Source organism: Paramormyrops kingsleyae, chromosome 12, assembly GCF_048594095.1.
Source record: "Paramormyrops kingsleyae isolate MSU_618 chromosome 12, PKINGS_0.4, whole genome shotgun sequence".
NCBI classification, from domain to species: domain Eukaryota; kingdom Metazoa; phylum Chordata; class Actinopteri; order Osteoglossiformes; family Mormyridae; genus Paramormyrops; species Paramormyrops kingsleyae.
Window position 1 is genome coordinate 21,507,127 of NC_132808.1, and position 20,892 is coordinate 21,528,018.

Below are 20,892 nucleotides of genomic sequence, written 5' to 3' on the forward strand. Positions count from 1 at the left end.
GTCAGTCAGCGAGCCAGATGTCTCTCAGCGTGTTGATTAGTGGCATAAACGCGCCCGTGCTGACACCTGGATCCCCGTGTCACCGCGTACGCTCACAGTTGCCCCTGTCCTGCCAGCCAGGTCATCGGGATCTCCCCTACCCCTCCCCGGCCATCAGCATCCGTGCTCCAGCCAATCAGACGTCCCGTTTGCCATAGCTTCTGCTGGTTCTTTTTTATAGGTGCGGTATGTCAGGCATCGCCGGCTCTGAAGGGGTCTGAGCGCGTTTCTTCCCACACATTCGCATTCCTGGAACTGAAATACCCGTAAATCACGGTAAAGTGCTGCTTTGTAAAGACACGCCGTCATAAACGGAATGTGATTGATAGGCAAAGTTAACCTGCCACAGTGGAGTAATGGGGAAGATAGGTGTCCTGCTCTCACATGTTTGCACACAGCTTCTGCAGCCGTAGAACTAGCCGCAACTGAGCACGCTCAGTGCGTCCTAAGGGCGACCCGCCTGCACACGTATAGGGTAGCCTGTCCGTGCTGCCTGTTTAAAATCCTCTACAGGGTCAAACGCATGCAGTTCGACGCATTTCTGTCAGTGGGGAAACATTGTCGATTTTATGTTTCCAGAACGTTCTGTTCATGCCGATCCGCGTAATGTTAGCTGAGAAGGCTCCGGAATAATTTCCCCTCTAAATCATCCACCATCTCGGGCTCTCCTTTAATTGTTCTTCCTTAAGATTAACCCCATCCTGGTCTTTTAAGCAGTAGATCCACCTCTGTTGCCATGCTCAGTTGTATACTATAAAATAGAGGTTTCATTCAATCCCCCCCCCCCCCCCCCCCATAAACAGCGCACTCTTGGCGCCGTCGTTAAGCAGCTGTACCCGAAGGCGAGCTTTATGAGCCCCCCCATCACCAGAGTAGTGCTGTCCACCATCTTTTATTGGTTCGTTCCATGTACACCTCCACGACAAGTGTAATTGACCTTTGGGTAAATGATGGCAGGCGCAGTGGGAAATCCGCCCCCACCGACCCCACCCCCAATGTTAAAAGTGTTTTACGGTGATGGCGGCGAGGCCCAAATATTGCCGCTCCTTCTTTCTCCGCTTCTCTTCTTCGCTTCCCCCAGTGTCGACAGAGCAGCAGTAAAATATCACCTCAGCTTCCGTTTTTTTTTCCCGCGGAGAGGTAGAGCCAAGAAGTTATAGTTTGTGGTTTTAATGTGTGTATAAATTTCATTTCTCCGTACCACCAGGCAAGTGATGGAGGGGAGGCTGATGAGGAAAAACCGCTGACTCCGGCAGCACCTGAGCACAGCTCCGGGGGCGCTATAAAACACAACCAGGGAGAGGCAGGGTGGGCATCAACAGGTCCGGCACGTCAATACCATCTCCGTCGGGATGGCTTTGCAGCGTGTGCTCTACAGCGCCTCACGGTGGCCAAGTGGTGTTTTGCATCCGGTTTTTCTGGATTCTTTTTATCTGTCATTTTAACAGGTAGCTTGCTTCTGAAATGTAGATATGCAGACACTGTGTGGGTGTTTTTGTGCAGGGGATCATTCCATCAGGCTAGAGCTTTCATTTTTGTTTGTTTAATGCTCCCCCCACCCCCGTGTTCTAATGTGCCGTGCACCCTCTTTCAATCGTGGTCCTTGTGCTCCCGATCTGTGATCACCTTGCCATGGTGACCCTGGGACAGCAGACACGGGTTTGGGTAATTACACTACAGCGATGAGCGTGTAATTGGCAAGACGCGGCGAGCCGGCCTGTGTTTCCGGGGCAGTGTCTGAGGTGTCTGCATGCGTGTGCGTGCTCGTGCTCTGCGGGGGGGCAGGACAGCGTGCAGCGTGTTGTTTGGGTCCGATAACAGATTAAAGCTTCAAATTCAGCCACCTGCAGGTTTCATCGAACATTAAATACCAGACTACAGGCTCCCTTGCTCTCTATATACATTTCATTTGCATGTTTTGGGACATAACATTCTGTGTGTGTGTGTGTGTGTGTGTGTGGAACTTTGTATTCTCTTCTGTTGTGGTGACGCATGCAGTTGGAGCAATGATCAGATTCAGTTAAGAATGAAAACCCTCCACCCCATGAGAGAACTGGCACAGGGGGTAGTGGGGCGACGGGGGAGGCCGGGCCTGAGGACGTCGGGCGCCGGGGGCGGCCGGGCCTGGGGACGCGGGGCGCCGGGGGCGGCCGGGCCTGGGGACGTCAGGCGGCGGGGGAGGCCGGGCCTGGGGACGTCGGGTGCCGGGGGCGGCCGGCTTACCCATTCCTAGAGCTCCTGATAGCCCATGATTTATTCTGCCCTCTATTATACCCACCAAAAAGGGCTTTGTACAGCCCCCCACCCCCCAAGGCCGAACAGCATAATGACATTCTCACTGCAGCAAGAGTCATTATTACCATCGCGCCACTGAGCTGAGCACTGACTGAGCTTTCATTTTATTCAACATTTTTATCCGTATTGACCTAAACCAGATTCTCGAAAAGATTATATTTAAGGTTTATCATCTAAGGTGTCTAAGTTCTTCATTCACTCCAGGCAGTTGAAGATTCCATTAAAGAGTCAGGCCACTGAGATCCCCTGTGCCCTTAATTCCACCCAGGGTGGTATTTAAATGTGCCCCAAGTCCGATAAGCCCGCATCACCGTAATATTCTTAAGATGTCACTCAGTAGTGTCTGTCTAAGAAGCGAACCACCCAGAGCTGTGATTGGCTGTCTGTACTGAACGCCACTGGCCAACCAACATGCACGTTTCAGGGATTTGGCTGATATGCAAAATCTTATGTGTCCGATCACTGCAAGTCTTTCCGATACCTTAGGTCAGTGTTTCTCAAACTCGTCCCCTGGGGACCCTTCAGGCGGTCCACATTTTTTGCTCCCTCCCAACTCTACGAGAATTGGGAGGCAGCAAAAACGTGGACCGTCTGGGGGGGGGGGGGGGGTTTCCAAGGACTAGTTTTGAGAAACGCTGCCTTAGGACCGGTCAGAGGATATTATAGTCCCCCGCGGCCCTGTCATATCGCTGACGGTGTCACAAATGGGGAAATGAAGAGCACAAATGAGATCTGTGTTGATGGAGGAGTGCAAATTGGTCCTCCAGTCCAGCCCGTTCCCTGCCATCCCCCGGCGCCATGGCGGTAATAACGGCAAATGAGCCGTCCTCAGTTCGCTGCCGTGTAGCCGTGTAGCCGTGTAGCCGTGTAGCCGTGTAGCCGTGTAGCCGTGTCACTTATCGCTATCCGCTTGCGTATTTGTACTTTGCTCCTCTCCTTCACTGGTTACCATCTCCAGCACAGTATCCAAGGAAACCTCTCACTGGCCACAAATGTTTCACAGTGTGCGAGGGGTTGTCACACCAGGGATCACACTGACAGGTGGATTGCCTCTTGTGAATTGCACATGTGCTCTTAGAAATAAATAAACTTTTATTGGCACTGTCCTGAACTCGGTAACGTTTTGATCCCACACTTGGTTCTGCTTCTGCTTCACGTTCATGGATATGTGTTATTCCTCTGCCTTGGGGGGACATGGCGAGATGTTGTACCCACCCCTCCAAGCCTGAGAATGCTAACCAGGGGTACAGAGACGGCCTCCATCCATTTTCCCACAGTTTCAGCCTGTACCTCAGTGGCTGGGCATTTTGTTTATCAGTTTTCTCTCTCATTCCTTTTTCACGCCCGTTAGGTTATGAATCCTCATTTGTAGGCACGGAAATGTGAATATCTATGTTTATCTATATACTTTTGTTTGCTGTTATTTATGCTTTTTCGTTGCTTCCCTTTCCCCTGAAGATGGTGTCTAGTTGCTTGTTTGTGTGTCCACCCACTCTGTAGCGCGTGCGCATTTATACAAACGCACACATGCATGCATGCTTATATCCTCCCACATGTTCTAGAACACTTGGCCAGTTAGGCTGTCAGCGTGTTACTGTGTTAATGATATTGTCAACATTGGGGATAGCTGGGTGTCTCTCGGAGCTGTCGCTGAAGCGGTGTGATGCAGTCTAGGCCGAGGTTGGTCCCATGTGGCCATTGGGTTCGTCCCTGCTGGAGCTCCATGGGTCGATCCCGGGTTCGGTTCATTGTTACGTCTTGAGGAATGCAAAGCTCGATGTCATTTAAGGGATCCTTAATCTGCCTGGGAACGGGTGGCCCCTCCCTGTCCCTGTCCAGGTGATCATGGCCTGTCTTCACATCCCAAAAGCAGGCTAGGCTAGTGGAGGGTGGGGTCTTAGCGATCTAGCTGCTTATTTAGCTTGCGTGTACCTCCATGTAGGTGGGGGGCCGTGTCGAAACAACACGTCAGGTGGAACCACAGGTCACTGGGGCCGCTTCCCCTCTGCGGTTAATGAGGATGAGGGACCTAGCAGGTGTGACGAATGAAAAGGTCTCTGTGAAATTCCAGCGCAAGAAACATCAGGTTTTCCACATCTCTGCGCCCCGAGGATCCGGTCCGGTAAACGCTGGGCGGAATGAGGGCTGACCCAGCCAGCCCAGTGCCGCCACTCCCAAGGACCTGTGTGTTTTGGCCCGGCTTGCTAGGATGCCTCGTTACCAGGACGCGTTAGGGAGAGGGTCATGGTTTTCTTTGCCGGCGTAATAATTAAGAAACGTCCTGTTTTTCCTTCCACCGGTGGGTCCACTAAGAGGCATTAGTGATCGCTTTTCCTGCATGATGAAACATTCAGATTTATTAGGCTTTTGCACTGGCGCAGAAATGGCCACCTAAAATAAAATATCACCCTCTTCGCTGTGAATTTGGCCCCAAATGTGGTATTTTGTGCATTCGTCGGGCAAAGTGACGACGTCAGCGTTTTTTGTGTTGCCCCCCCCCACATAAACATACAAGGCACAGCGTGCAGAGATCACACAGCAGATACCCATCCTCTGCTGACATCATAGCAGCTTTTGAGGCCTGGCGCATGGTCTCGGCTCAGGCTGGGGGCAGCACGTGTGCTGCTGGGAGGGGTTCCGTAACTCTGGTCAACTTTCTGATGTCCTGCTAGTTACGCGTCTTGAGTGTCGAACCCTGTTATCCTGCACATTAGTTACTGAAGCAACCAGCCTGGTCAACCTAACCTGCTGGCTGCACTGGTTAAGTTAATAGATAACATGTACTGGGATGAAGACATTTGCAGACAACTTCCACCTCAGGTCACTTGGAAAGTAGCGTAGTGGAGAATGCCCCCCCCCCTCCACCCCCACAGAATTAATCTGCTGTTTAGGAAGGAGCTCGATTTCCATATTTTCCAGCCTCATGCCGGTCAGTGTTTGTGTACTTCTGGGTGTGGGTCTCGGCAGTGCCCCTCCCTCCCCTCTGCTGGTGCTCCTTCGAGGGGGAGGGGGGGGGGGTGTCTCCACAGGGAATGTATTTGCGGTGAACCCGGGAAGGTTGGGCAAACAGAAGCCCGAGATGCAGTTCTCATTTGTTGAGACAGCGGTGGTGGGTGGGGGTGGGGGGGGGGGGGGGGGGGGGGGGTGGATCACTTTCACATTCTGGTGTGACACACAGTAGGTTCTGGTCCAAATGACTGGCAACCAAACACCCGAATGTGTACAATGGGAAGGACAGAGACCCCAACATGTCACTGCCTTTCTTTTAAAGGAATTCTATTTTATTGCCTTGTGCTGGCTTATAAATGAGCCCCCGTTGTAATGTTTGCTGAAGCTGGGAGGTCTGCTGTAGTATATTGGGAGGGGGTGTGGATTTCCGTCCTTAGTGGGAGTAGGAGTGTCCACCAGCACCATGATATCTGGGAAAAGGTCGCTGCAGGTCTGTTCTGCTTATTAATTGATATTCAGACATATTTGGAGTTCCTGCTTTTCCCGGTTTGCTGCTTACGCCGTCAGTGCTCGCCACGCCCGTGATGCTGCTTTCAGGGGGGGGCGTATGTCTAACCGTCAAGGAATTTAATAGACCCGCGAGGTGTTTGGGCGTAACATGGGGGTCTATGATCTTAACTGCCGCTGACACTCTCTGTACGTGAGAGAAGTGTCTGGAGCCCCCAGCGTGGAGACGGGGGCCTCTGAGGTGGAGACCAGCTCTGATAAACAGGGGTGGAAAGCTGTGGTGCCTGGAGATGCCCCCCCCACCCCCACCTTAAGGGTGGTGCCCTGGGAGGTGCGTGGTGGCCACCATGACGGAACGCGAGAGGAAGGAGACCATTACCGGTGGTAGAAGCGTTTAGAATCTGCGAGCTTTTCCAGTGAAGGCTGCCAGTCAATTACTGTCTAATTAACTAATTTGGATTCTTGCTTGCCCTAAATAACAGACAGTTTGTGCAGAAGAAAATTCTCCATCCTGGGAATGCATTTGTTCAGTTGTTTGTTCAGATTGTTGAATTTGTTCAGTTGTTTGTTTAATTTTGTTGTTGGCTTGTTTGCTCATTCGCTCGCTAATTCATTCGCTCATTGGTTTGCTCATTAGGCGTCAGTGTATGAGGGGTCACAGGTTGAGAATACCATGAACCAAGCAGGTGAACAAAAATGAGAGTTATTCAGTAAGTTTTCAATAAGGCATTTTTTCCCCCCTTGATTTAAGAAGAAACTGAACTTTCCCTGCAATTACCGGGATTTGTGTGACACTTACGACAAGTTGGGGAGCCTGCTCTCGCTTGCCTTTGAACACAATTACCGCTTTGGAGCGGGAAGCGTCAGCTTCACACGGACCACCGTCTGCTTGTCATAATTAACCGCTCTTAGAAACACCGCTCTGCGAATGGCGGGATGATTGCGCGAGGCGTCGTCTAGCTACTGACCAACTGCAAACCGCTCCTTCTCTTATATTAGCTAAATGATTTCCCTCGTTGAGGTAAACCCCCCCAAACTCTGGAATAAATCTCATTTGGCCCTATTCACAAAAGGGATTGGAGACCAGTGCTGGCATCGCATAGACGCCTCGTAAATGTCCTTCCTAAAGCTGATTGGACGCCTTTAGTGATAACGTCCTGGAGAACAGCTACATTATGAAATGCGACTGATTAGCACAGAGATGCAGTGTCACAGCACCCCTATAAAGAAAACCTTAAACAACCCAGGGAAGCTTTTAAATAAGAAAGGAGTGCCATTTAAGGAATGCTGGCAGCCACAGGCAGCGAAGGCGAATGGTAGCACCCCCAGGCTTCCTCGTCTGACGGAAGCACAATACGCTCCGTACAAAAGCAAAATCAGGCTAATTGACAGCGAATGGGGAGGCAGAAGGGGGAGCCCCTTTGGCGGCTCGTCGCCATGAAAACGTTGCAAATTGGATCTGAGCTTCTGCAGTTCTGTGTCGCAGGCGGGGTGGGTCACATCCCCTGTCGCTGTCGGTTTCGTTTCATGGCGGTGCGGCAGCTCCAGCTGCTGTGGACTTAAAGCCGCCACAGCTTCCAAAGAAGGCTTCAGCACCGCTTCTCGCTTACTGTCCAACGCGACATTTAAGTGAAGATCAGGGGCAGCCAGTGTCCCTGGGCTAGTTGGGATTAAGGGTTCAGAGGCCCAGCAGTGATATAATTACTCCAGCGGCCATGGGTTTTGACCCTATGACCTTCTGAACACGGGCACAGATCTCTGCCTGCTGAGCTGCACAGCAGATATGAATGTTCTGAATGCAAGGGGAGCCCAGGGTCCCGACTCATCATCCCCTGGCCTTCGCCTCCTCTTCTCCGCCCCTGACCTCTCCCCTCTTTTTTTCCCGCAGCGGTCCCTTTCCCGCCCAGCCACCGACTGACGGCGAAGGAGGTGTTCGACAGCGAGGGCAAGCCGAAAGTGGACGTGCTGAAGGCGCACCTGACCAAAGAGGGCCGGGTGGAGGAGGGCGTGGCCCTGCGCCTCATCTCTGAGGGGGCGGCAATCCTGCGGAACGAGAAGAACCTGCTGGACATCGAGGCTCCCGTCACAGGTGGGTCGCCTGGACGTGTCTGCCCCCCCCCCTCCAGCCCTGTCAACAGTGTTGGATACTTCAGGTCCAGAAGCTACAAATCCAGTACAAGATTGTTTTTATAAACCAGTTGAGTCTCTGTGACTCTTTACACCCAACTGGTTGGTGGAAAGGAAATCCTGGGCTGGATTTGTAGCTTCTGGACTTCTGAAACACTGCCCGTCAGTAGTGGATCTAAACCAGGCCGAGTGTGTATGTTCAAATAGCATATCACCAAAACCGAAACCTAGACGAAAGTTAAACGAAACTAAAGACAAGGCCAATGATTCTTGAGACGGGATCACGGCACGCCCCGTATTCCGGGGACTGGCCTGCTTTTCCTCTCATCCTGAATCTCCCTGCGTTCGACAGTCTGGAGGCTCCAGCTTCCTGGGACGACCAGCTTCATCCCGCACTTGATCCTCGAGTGACTGACTAAAACCGCCTTTCATGACGAGGGCAGGCGCGCCGCTTGGGCTGAATCACGCCGGCCGGCTCTCCTCGCCGTCGTTGCCGGCATTGTGTTTGTTTAGCGTTTCATGACTTAATTATACTTTATAATGAAGTAAGGGGGCCCTTTGATGATTCAGTAATGGGATCGTTTGCAGACATGAGGCTGAGAGCGAAGCCGGCAAATGATGTTTTCGCAGAACATGTTCCGTACAGCGTGAGGCTGTTTCCGGCCTCGGTGACACTTTATGCTGCTAGCCTTGCTAAAGTGAGGTGGATATACCGGCCGCCCCAGCTGTCACCGCAACTCCAAACATTCACTTTATCCCTTCCCCGGTCCTCTCCGGCTTGTAGCTTTTCGGCCAGCCGTGAGGCTTGAGTCTGTCTTCCCAGAGAGTCGGACTTTATCTCTCCCAGCTCTCCGTCCAGTTGACCTCGGAGGTCTCGCATTTCCCCTGAATGGAATCAGTTTTTTAATGATGCTGCGGAGTTTTTGTTTTATTTATTTATTTTTTAATCACAAGTCTGGGATCCGAGCGTGGCGCGCGCCCTAATTGGACGCCGTCGGCATTCCTTGACCACTCTTCACCCCGGCGAATTAAAAACCTAATCCGATGTTTATCGACTGCCGGCCCCAGCCCATGAAATCGCTTTTCCTTGCATTTCGATTTCTGTTTTGGGGGGGGGGGGGAGGTTGAATATAAAAGACGCAGATGTGCCGGCCAGTCTCTCTGACCGCGTTTGAGCCGGATTTGGCACCCGGCTGCTGTTTTTAAAGCCCTCGGACTACTGACAGCCCCCCTGATGGAAAGCTGCCCTCAGCCAGCCTGGAAAACAGAAACAAACCCACAGTTTATAGATCTGGTGGGGTGGGGGGAGGGGGGGGCGGCAACTTTGTCTGGGTCTCACCAAATATGGCTGTGCTGCTTTGTTAACCCCCACCCTCTCCAGCTTCCTCCTGCAGACATGTGACCCCAAAGGCTGCAGGTCATAGGTTGGGGGTTTTGACCTGGAGGGGGGTCCTTACAATGTTCCATGTCATCAAATAAAAGATTATTTATTTATTTATTTATTTGTTTTAATGATTATAATAACAATAGATGCTTCACCTCTCTGTATTTGTTGTTGTGCCACCCCCGCTGTCTGCTTTCCCCTGTTTTCTGTGGCAGTGCCGCCCCCCCCCCCCCGGTGCACTTGAGTGTGGCCGGTGAGCAGGGAATCCTGGGTATTCTGGGCACTCTGGGCGTTTGCCGCCAGCGTTCGTCGTGCGGGCCGGTTCTGTCGCATGAATCGCATTTGCGAGTGAGACGCTGTGCTTTGAAATGCGCCTCCCCCGCACTGAGGGGCCCCCGCCATGCGGCTGCGCTGCGGTGGCGCCGACGGTCACATTATCCTGAGAGCTCAGCTTGCATTTCAGGCTGCGCTTTCTGCATCGCGGGCATCGGCGTGGATTCCGGTGTGGGTGTGCTGATACGGTGTGTTACACACCTGGAGGGGGGGGTATCCCCGCTGCTGTCTGTGAACTATGTTCTTTGCTCGTCTCTGTGATTTTTTTTTTCTTTCCATTTTACTGATGTGAACCTGTCTGTGATTTCACCTTCGACCAATCAGACGCTGTGTAGGTAAGTCCGCAAATCTGATCTGTTAAGGCGCCGATATGCCAGCTTGCTAATCGCCACGAGGGCCAGCTGAACCAGAAAGGCCCGACTGACTCGTGTCTCACTGCGGTGAAAGATGAGGAGCTCGCCATCTCTGCACGTTAAAATTGTTATCTACCCACCCACCCCCACCACCTGACAGTGTTTTGTAAACACGGCCATCGCTCGCGAAAACGCGGCCCTCAGGCCCCTCCATCCCCAGGGAGGCAGTGTGGGCCGTGGCTGAAGGCGTGTGACTTACGGCCGAATGCCTGAACGCCGCAGGTGCCACACACACGGTGAAGAGTGCCACATACACACACACACACACGGTGAAGAGTGCCACATACACACACACACACACACGGTGAAGAGTGCCACATACACACACACACACACACGGTGAAGAGTGCCACACACACACACACACACGGTGAAGAGTGCCACATACACACACACACACACACACGGTGAAGAGTGCCACATACACACACACACACACACGGTGAAGAGTGCCACACACACACACACACACGGTGAAGAGTGCCACATACACACACACACACACGGTGAAGAGTGCCACACACACACACACACACGGTGAAGAGTGCCACATACACACACACACACACACACACGGTGAAGAGTGCCACATACACCCACATACACACACACACACACACACACACACACGGTGAAGAGTGCCACATACACACACACACACACACACACGGTGAAGAGTGCCACATACACCCACATACACACACACACACACACACACACACACACACACGGTGAAGAGTGCCACATACACACACACACTCACATAGACACACACACACGGTGAAGGGTGCCACATACCCACACAGATTCACATAGACACACACACACACACACACACGGTGAAGAGTGCCACACACACACACAGATTCACATAGACACACACACACACACACGGTAGACAGCGCCACACGCTTCCTGCATACACATGCACACGCAAAGAGTAAACAGTGACACAGATCTCACACACACACACAGACACACACACCCGCATGCGGTAAATGGTGACATGGACAAGGACCCCGCCCCCCCCGCAGACGCTCCCTGCACAGTCCCGCTGGCTCTCATCGGCCTTCCTCTTGCCTGCAGCGGCCCGAGGTCTCGGCTGCCATTTTTCCTCACATCGTCCTCATTTCCGTTCCATTAAACTTGCATGGAACTTAATGGAGCACAGAGAACGGGGCTCAGGGGGCTCCGGGGGGCGACTGTGTGTCTGTGTGCACATGCGCATACAGTATGCATGTGTGTGTGTGTGTGTCTGTGCATGTGCTTGTAATTATTACATTGTGGGGACCAGATAAAACGTTTTACAGTGTGGCACAGTTTTTCGGTCCCCAGAAGGATATCCTCAATTTTATAAATATCTTTGACTGAAATAGAAAAAATTTAAAATGCCAAAATTCTTGTATTCTGTTTGGTTACTTATGGTCAAGGTTAGGGCTGGGGAGGGATTAAGGGTGTCATTTGGGGTTAAGGTTCTTCCCGTAGACATGAGTGGAGAGTCCCCTTAAAGATCACATGAACATGTGAACTGCTGTGCGTGCGTGCGAGTTCACTACAGGCACACCTGCTGGGACAGCCTGCTGGGCTTCTGGTCTAACAATGCCCACCTGCCCTTACCCCCCACCCCAACTTACCCACTGAAGTGGAGAGAGAGAAAGACTTCCCAACCCCTCACCGTTCAGTAAATAAATGCTTAATAATGCAGTTTGCAGAAAACGGGAAGTTCATTAATAAGCTTTACCAGGAAGCCTTTGGGACCTCCACACTGGTTCAGGGCCGTAATTTAGTTTTATTTATGAACTGCGTAATTTCCTCTGTCCTTAACACACTTACAGAAGCTTAGCGATTTGTAATTTTTGCAACCAAAACAGCTTCAGCTCCCCCCTCCACCCATTATTCCAAGGTGACAAAAATTGTGGCAATTTCAATGGCTTCAAATTACAACTGGAAATCTTTAAAGTTTGTTTTGTGCCCCTCCTGCTTGATGCTGAGTGGCTGAACGGTGGGATGAGGTTACGTTTATATTCAAAGTAGATGCAGGGACTGATATCGGCAACATTCTGCGTATGGATATCGTACATGTCCTTAATCGCCATGCCCCTTGCTGTTGTGATACTGCATAGCAGGGTGGAAGTTGTTTGCCTCGCCATCAACACACAGACACACACAGACACACAGACACACACAAACACTCACTCTTGCACACAGTGAAGGGGAAGTCACCTGCCGCGCTCCTTGGAAAGCAAACATTAATCACTCCCACACACACATGCTCTGTTACTCCAGCTTCCTTGGGTGTCACAGTGTTGGGGTTTCCTCCCAGGGGCGTCCATGCACTATCCGTAAGGAAAACCGGAGCGATCCGTACGTGCCTCTCAGACCTTCCGGTGACGTAGCAGACGAATGCTGTCTGTTGGTGGTGCCGTGTGGGGAGGGGATTATCCAGCGGGAGTTGGTGCAAAACGGTGCCCCCTTCTGGCTGGCGGAGGTTTCTGCGGGGCCTGTGTCCCGACCCCCAAGGTGGACAGGCCTGCCCTTGCTCTCTGCACGGGCTTCTAGGCGGAGCAGGGTTCTGGAGAACCAGACCTTCCGTCCCACCGTGTGTCGGGCCGGCGCCGAATGCGGGGGAGACAGATGGCGTTTCAGCGGGGGCGGGGTTGAGGGGGGTGTTCAGTACGGTGGGGGCCGAACCCAGTGGAGCTGGGCCACCAAACACAATCTGCTCCTTCATCTCCGCACAGCCGCTGTGTCCTCAGCTCCCCCCCCCCACTGGTCATTATTCACACAGCCGGGCCCCTCCTCACGCACGGGGGCCCGCACATGGCCGCATTTCACACGCATCGACTTCCTGCCAGAAGCCTGGCCCAGCCAGCGCTGACAGAGGCCCCGCGTGAGTTGTGGGTTCTGACCCGAGTCTTCAGAGGCTGCAGGCCTGAAATGCTCACATGAGATTCACCCTAAGATGACTCCTCGCTATGTAAATGTATCCAATCAGCAGTAGGGGTTTCTGGCTAATCACATGATCTTTCCCAGTGTGGCTATTGGTCGGTCTGCTGGGTCCCACAAAGGCTATCTTGGTGTGTTGTGTGGGTTCAAGCATCTTATGCGCATGTGCCCTCGCGCTGAATAAAGTTTTCTATCCAAGGTACTACCCCCCCCCCCCCCCAAGGCAGGTAAAGCAGGCACCAAGCAAGGGGATTTACTGAGAATAACATGCTAGAACATAAATCCTGCTCAGTCACGTGACCAACGAAACAGACGCATGCCCCATATGGGGAGGGATAGAGAGCTGGTCCCGACCCGTCGAGACGTGCTTAGTCTGCAGCGAGTGGCGCCCCCCGCAGGTATTCCTCATCATTCACAGGTGTGAAGCAAACTTTAGTGCAACCGCTGTGGATTTCAAAAGTGTTATTTTGTGGCACTTTCATGCAATTCTGCTAATGATTTTCTCCCATTTCAGAGGCTTATCAGTCACTGCTGGCTTTAAGTTCCTCCCGAGACTCGATCCAGCAACCTTCTGGTTATGAGTCTGCAGCTTTCAGCAGCGTCCTGCCCACGGCCACTAAGGTGACTCGATTCGGTGGGAATTAGCGATAACGCTGTCTGTTCTTTTCGGGAACCCTTGAGTCGCCTTGCCGTGTGGGAGTGTGTCACATTCTGTTTGCCTGTGGAGTCCTGCGCCTTAGATTAAAGCTATCCCAGAGTCCCCTGCTCCTCTGTGCTCCCACTGTGGCAGCCGGAGCAGTCAATGGCCTGATGATGCAGACACCCTGGGGCAGATGCCAGGGCGCTTCCCCAGATCTGCCACAAAGCCAGCGGTGTTACCTTTGAAGGATTCGTGTTTATAACTCCCCCTCACATGCAGTATTGTTTCATTGCCAGTGCCAAGATTTAATGATAATGTTATCGTTCTGATTATTTTGCTTTAAGTCAGGTCTTTGCAGGAGGACGTGCAGGCAGGCTTCCACACTTCTGTCCCATTTTTTGCACTGAGCGTTCTGAGTCATCTGCTCTGTACTGAATGTGCCCTCAGAGGGCCTGTGTACTGAGCGCGCTCAGGAACATCCTCTGTACTGAGCGTGCCCAGGAGCCTGATCTCTCCTGAGCGCGCTCTGTAGAAATCGGGTTGCTGGGCATGCTCAGTAATCTCCTCTGTACTGAGCGTGCCCAGGAGCTTGGTCTGTACTGAGCGTGCTCAGCAGCCTGCTGTGCACTGAATAAGCCCACATTGTGGCTCTGTGTAGGTTAGAGAACAGAGTCGTGTGCTGCAGCCTCCCACTCGCCTTAACACCATCTCTGCTGGTGAGGGGTATGGGGGGGGGGGGTCCGCAGCCATACTGCCTCTTGAGATAATACACTCCCACCACTTCAGCTCACATAGGCCAGTTGCTTTATATTTTATTATTTTATGTGAATTTCACTCTGTTTTTGTTTAAATGTCTATTTATTAGCCAACCTAGTGAATCCTTTATCTGTTTTGGGGGTATTTTAAAGGTATTAGATCGGTATCTGTTTGCTAGAGATGCTTTACCCAGCGAGGAAGTTATATATATATATAGCAGTGTTTCCCAATCCGGCCCTTGGGGACCCGCACGGCGTCCATGTTTTTGCTACCAGAAGCTGGGAGGGAGCAGAAAATGTGGACTGTTTGGCAAGGAACTGGGAGGAGCCAAAAACCTGGGCCATTTGTGGGTCCCTGATGACCAGACTGGGAAACAATGATATAAAGGGTTTGTGGAAGCTGCTGTCACAAAGAATTTTGTCAAAAGCAGAAGATACTCTGGTCTCCTGTAGTCCAAGGGCATGAAGTTAGGTGAACCAGTGTCTAAATTGCCCATGGAGTAAGTGTGTGTGCGTGTGTGTGCGTGCGTGCGATGGGTATCCCCTGCCTTGTGCCCACTGCTTCCTGGGATGGACTCCAGACTCTCTTGTATCCTAGGGGATGTTGTGGAAGATGGACGGACAGACAACAAATGGCATCCGGCCCCCTGCCACCATGCTGTGACCTTCCTTTGCCATCTGCTTCTGTCCTCTGTTCCTCTGCAGGTGGATTGTAGTGCGTCGAATAAGTCAGCCTCACAGCAGAGGTTTCGCGGTTCATCCACAGGAAGTGATGCGCAGGAAGTGAGGGAGGGTGGTGAAGGAAGGAGCGTTAAGCCAGACCTGGGGAGCAGTGGGTGGCATCTCTGGTTAAGGGCTGAGGTGACTTTCACTGCGCTGATTTCACCCTGTCCCTCACAGCTCTGGGTGTAGACACAGGAGTGTTTTTGGGGCCCATGGGAGTTTTACTTACTTTCATTACAAAATTAAAAATCATTGGCTCAGGGAGATAGCCAATTTGATTGTAGAAGAGGTGGCTCCAAGCAACTAGAGGAGGATGGACCAATGAATCAGTTGTCTTGGTCCTGCCTCCTCTAGTTGCTTGGAGCCACCTCCTCTACAATCTGATTGGTTCAGAGAGAGAACCAATCATTTTTCATTCTGCCCTCAGAACATTTTTGTGTAAGTAAACCTCCCACAAACAACTGGGTGTCTCGACCACCCTCACAGTGCTGGGCCTATACGTGACTCCATCTCCCCGCAGGTTTTTGTTCCGGCGCTCTGGCTTGCTTCAAAAGCCCACTTGTTATGTAAGTCGTCCGAGGACGGAAGCGGCATCGCCTCTCCGGCAGCTCCGACAAGAGGGCCAGGCCACGCTACCCCTGCGCTTCTTTTCGAGGGTCCTCGAAAACCCGCGGCTGGCCATTTCAAAGCCTGCGAAGCGGGGAAGTGTAATTAGCATCTATATATGCTGAACATTGTAGAGCAACGTGAGCCCACAGTCACCTGGGCTGAGGAGAGGAAAGCCGGGAGCCACTTTGACACCTATTCCCTATATCATCCTTAGGGGGCGCACGGGAGTTTCTAAGGCAGTTATTAGAGCTGGTAGTTGCAATCGGTTTTGTCATCCCTAGTGCTAGCTAACTCATGCTGAAGTACTTTTATTAAGCGTTGTGTTTTTCAGCTATAAAAACAGCTTGGAATGCATTAACCCACTTAATCCAGTTACTCCACATTTGCATACATGTTTCTACCAAAAGACATTATTTTCACGTTTAACTGAAAACACATTTATTAGTAGAACTGCCGTCTTCCATTTATGGCTAAACGTTTCCGTTTACTTTGTTTTAATTTTGAATTGTGTTCTACGCCTGGAATTTTAAGTAGCGTTAGTCAGAATTAAAGATTGTAATCGCACATTGATTTAGTGCTGTGATTCACCTGAGCAGCACTATGCGTGCGGTTATAGAAAATCAATCGGAACCCTATGCGAATTCAATGGCGTCGTAATTGATTGACCTGTGCTGACATCAGTCCACCTCCAAACACAGGAGTGGTTTCCATTTGAGCTCGAGACCGTGTCCGCTATCCTTTTACTGTCCCGCCGCTCACGTACGTTAGCGCTTTGCGCTGACCGTTATAAATAAAAGGCCGGGCGACTTTTATCGGTGGCTTCGGGGCAGTTTGACGTGCCGTGAAGATAACAACTATAGCATTCCGTAATAATCCCGCCACCACCACATAAAAACTGAAGTGTGTCATGTATAACTCATAGTAAATAAATCATTCTTTAAGTATATCCCAATTCTTAAGGCACTAAATTAGTCTTTGTTGAGCATCGGAATGCCGAGGGAGATCGATTACCAGATGTTCCACGGCCCTTGACAGCTTTTGAACGGATTCCTTTGTTTGAACAACGATGCGTGGCATTTAGCTGTGAGAGGTTCGCTTTCCCAAGATGCCGGGCAGATTATCGTTCATTCTCGGTGATATTTCAGAGGCTTTGCGCGTGTTTCCGTGTTGCCTGTAATGACACTCCACATATCTACGGTGCTTTCTGACCACAGTCCAGGCCGGAGTATGAATTTCTACGGTGATCTTTGAACAGAGGCCATTACACAGAGTAAATGATAGAGGCAGCATTTGCCATCTATTCACAGCTGCTGTCTTCTAGTGGACATAACTGTGTTTCACAGGCTAGTAGAGAGCATTTTATTGCCTGTGTTTACCGCAAACCCAGAGAGAACTGTTCCCAGGTCAATAAGTACATATTATCTATATGAACAGAAAAGCCATTTAAGAACTGCAATATCTTAGCAATAATAATTTGAATAATTGAACAGGTGAATGATTATCCAACCCCGTGAGGTGGAGATAATGTATAAATATGAAGACATTGCATCTCTAGATTGTAAACAAGTCTAATGTCCAGTCACTGCAGATTCTCATCTCTGATTTTTTCAGAACCTATTTACATTTCCCAGTCAGCTTTATTGCTTTTCCTTTCTTACTCTGTGCTCTTATTTTTGCATAGTCTATAGTATTTTCATGTACTTTAGCATCCTTTAATAATTTTAATTGTGTAGGTATTGTTTCAAACTGTATTGCATTAATGAACTGCCTTATAATACTGTGTAGTACATCTATCGTGGAAAAAAAAAAATTATATATATAGTTCTTTTAATATACACAGATTCTCATTAAAACGTGTCGTTTCAATTAAAGTCTTAACTGTTTTCTGCTGTATATCGTTTTCAGGGCCGTTTTCCGTGCCATTGTGTAATGTTTCCATGGCGACAGTTAGCCGCTGGCTTCAGGGACCCTGTGCCGATGCTTTGGAGGTTAGCAGACACTGTTTGCTGTTTGTTACCTCCATCATTCAGCTGTCAGTCGCTAAGGGACCTGGCGGCCAATGGGAATCCACTTATGACATGGTGCTGAGGCAGGGAGCGTCGACTGGGGTCGTCGTTAGCTGTTAAGCCCCCAGAATTCGAGACCCCACCTGTTAGCAGTGATTCAAATACAGTTGGGTTTTAAATGCAGTCAATAGCGTGTTAGGTGTTCACCGCCTATGTATCGGGGCCCATCATATTCGTATTCTGAATTATTACTATATATTCTTTCTGCGTCAAGAACCCAGATGTTGCTGAAGCCAGCACACCCTCCTGCGACTTGATTCCCTAACGAGCTGGAGTCTAATTATCCATGCTGCGTCTTTGCCGTCTTTCGCAACCAAAGTCGCCAATAGCACTCTTTGGTTGCCAGGTTGTGCCGCCATTGACATCGCTCCACCCCTCTGTAGTCCCCCTTTTAGTCACCTTGCAGACACATCGCAAATAGACACATCAAACTTTGACACACTAGGGGGATCAGGTGAGACTCACTGAATGAGGTGTCGGCGCTGTTAAGGTTGTTAGAAGTTGGGTCAGTCTGTGAAGTGTGTGATTCAAACATAAACATCATAAAATGAGGCTTTATGGTCAGTGTAAAGTGATCAAACTCTCTGCCGCCCCTGTCCCTGGAGTCCAATGACTCCACAAATGATTTTCCCGCATAACCCATTAACACATGTTAATTGTGAGTCTCTGGAAGAAATTGTTGCTATGCCTGGAGGGTTGGGAATTCGCTGTCGGATCCAGTGACACACAGACGTTCGACTTGAGAACGGAGGCCATTTTTTGCATTTGCCGCCGAGTCTCACATTCTCTGTTCCCATTGCAATCGGCCGTTCCGTTTCTGAGCACCTCCAAGCATCTTTTTGGTCACGGGTTATTTGGCGCAGTAAGCAGGCGGGGGGCGCCGATGAGCAGAAGATAGAACACCTTCATTCACGTCATTCAAAGGTAACGAAAGATTTGTGGCACGGTTGCGGCCACGAGGCGCTCCTCCAATTACGTGCCAGCGCCATCTTGAGGGATTCAGCTATTCTTCATTTGGTCGTAAATGGGTCGTTCACGTTGTATAGGGGAGGGCAAAGGAGCCTCATTGCTGCCATTATTTTATCCGTGATGACTTTTTCTGTCACTGTTCTCCAGTGCAGGGGATGAGAATAGAGGCATAGAATATTATCAATATTGCAGAAAGCCACAGCAGAAGAAGGCAGGGATATTACATGGTTGTAAATGTGAGTTACTAGCTTTCACTAATGTAATTTGAGATTCCTGCTGTTTTGCCATGACTGACTGACTTATTTTTGTGTAGGGGAAACTATAGCAAAGAGCTGACATACCCATATAATGGACAAGCATGGGGTTTGAACCAACAACCTTCTGGATGCAGACACAGATTGCTAATTCACTGAGCCACACAGCACGGCTTTATACGGAAAATGAAGGGCACAGGGACCGACACTTACTTGCCGGGTGTAACTTTTCTGCTGTGATGGTAAAATCTCCTCTTTCTGCCATAGCATCAAGTCTCCCTTCCATGAATGCAGGATGAGGTGATAATGAGGCATAGGAATCACAGCCAGAAGCTTACATGTGGCCCTTAAGCAAACGGTTCCGCTAGAGGCAAGGCGGCTACCACTGAGCATTTATCAGCCTGGCAATCGCCAGGAATGTGTCAGGCTGCATAATCTCGATGTTGAATACCCAGAATGCCTTGCACAGTTATCAAATTCATTGCCGTGCAGCATTTTAAGTACCTGCCGACACTTCCTACCACGGCTGTTAGGTGGGTGTGCTAGGTTTGCACGGCTGATGTTCCGGGCGATGATATCTGTCGCAGATCAAATGTTGGGTCTGGTAATAAATATGTCTGAAGAGGTGAATCTTTCTTCATCGATGGATTGTGACCTTACGCAATTGCTGGGGGGATTCTGCTCTTACAAGTGGCGCGCAAACAGCGCAGCGATTGGCTGGATGACTAGCTCATGGGGGAGTGGGGGGGGGGGGCGGCGTGTTCTGGAGGGGAGCCGTTTAATGTTTTGAGAAAAAGGCACGGGGAATGTGGCACCACACTATGAGAGACTGGGGACTGGAAAGAGAGAGAGAATATTGCAATTGTGCTGTGGACTGCCCTCGCCTTTGTGACCAGCAAGAACGAAATAAAAAATAAAACCTTTAAGATGTGCCTACTAGTGGGATATCTTTTTAATCTACCTCGGGATTGTGAGGATGAATGAATGGTGTGTGTTGATCAATAAAACACATCTGGGTCCCATTGATTCTTCCTTTAATAAGGAAGGAAATGTCACCGCGGCATTAGTCGGGCCTCGGTACCGGCGCACCGCCCTCTCCCTGAATCATTCTGCCGCTGAGAGCACTTCCTCTGCCACACAGGAAGATTGCCCATTCTTCCACGAGTCCCCCTCATTTCCCTAAACGGTCGGCACATTACCCGGCACCCGGTCTTTTCCAGAACCACCAACCTGCCCGACTCCCACGTTGGGGTCGATCATTGATTTTCCTGATGCATCTCCACTTAATATGACCTGTATAATGTAATCAGGTCAGATTAGAGTGGGCATCAGCCACCGCCCTCGTCCTAATCCTATTAAAGCTCATTACTGGGCCATACCCCCCCACACACACACACACACACACACACTCTGCTTTTTCTGGGGACTTCTTTTAGCTCTCATTTAATGGTATCATATAGCAAATATTGTGTAAATGTGTCCCGGCATGTGTGCCAAACAAGCTGACAGTCATTGGCCAGGCCAGGGCTCCTTGGGAGGCCCTACAGGTGTTTCAGGCCCTCCTCCGATTCCTGGAAGAGCTTTCTCCTTCAGCGCTGTCCTTGGGGGATTCCTCTGGGGGCGGGAGTCCGGGGAGCGGCCTGTAACAGTTGTGTTACCTGCTACTTTTGGTGCTTTTCCACTGGTATACGGGAGCCGAGTCGTACCGAGAAGAGACACGAGTTCCAGCGCAGTTCCAGTGCAGTTCCAGCTCGCTTTGGCATTGACATAAAACCAAAGAGATGCTTATTTACTGTTCGCATGATTTACTATGTGCTAATTTCTGCAAGCGCGTCTGTGAGAATCGCTGTCTTGTGTTCGGGTCAAGCGCTAACAGAATTAGC

At 50.6% G+C, this 20,892-nt stretch overlaps 1 protein-coding gene across 4 annotated transcripts in view; it reads left to right on the top strand.

Annotated features, from left to right (window-relative positions):
• Positions 1-20,892, top strand: part of LOC111848699 (protein phosphatase 3 catalytic subunit alpha) — an 81,145-nt gene that overhangs the window by 32,644 nt on the left and 27,609 nt on the right. For all 4 annotated transcript variants that reach the window (XM_023820899.2, XM_023820901.2, XM_023820902.2 and 1 more), the window contains exon 2: positions 7,679-7,879. In XM_023820899.2, the coding sequence (XP_023676667.1) occupies positions 7,679-7,879 (201 nt within the window). The remainder of the gene's footprint in view (positions 1-7,678; positions 7,880-20,892) is intronic.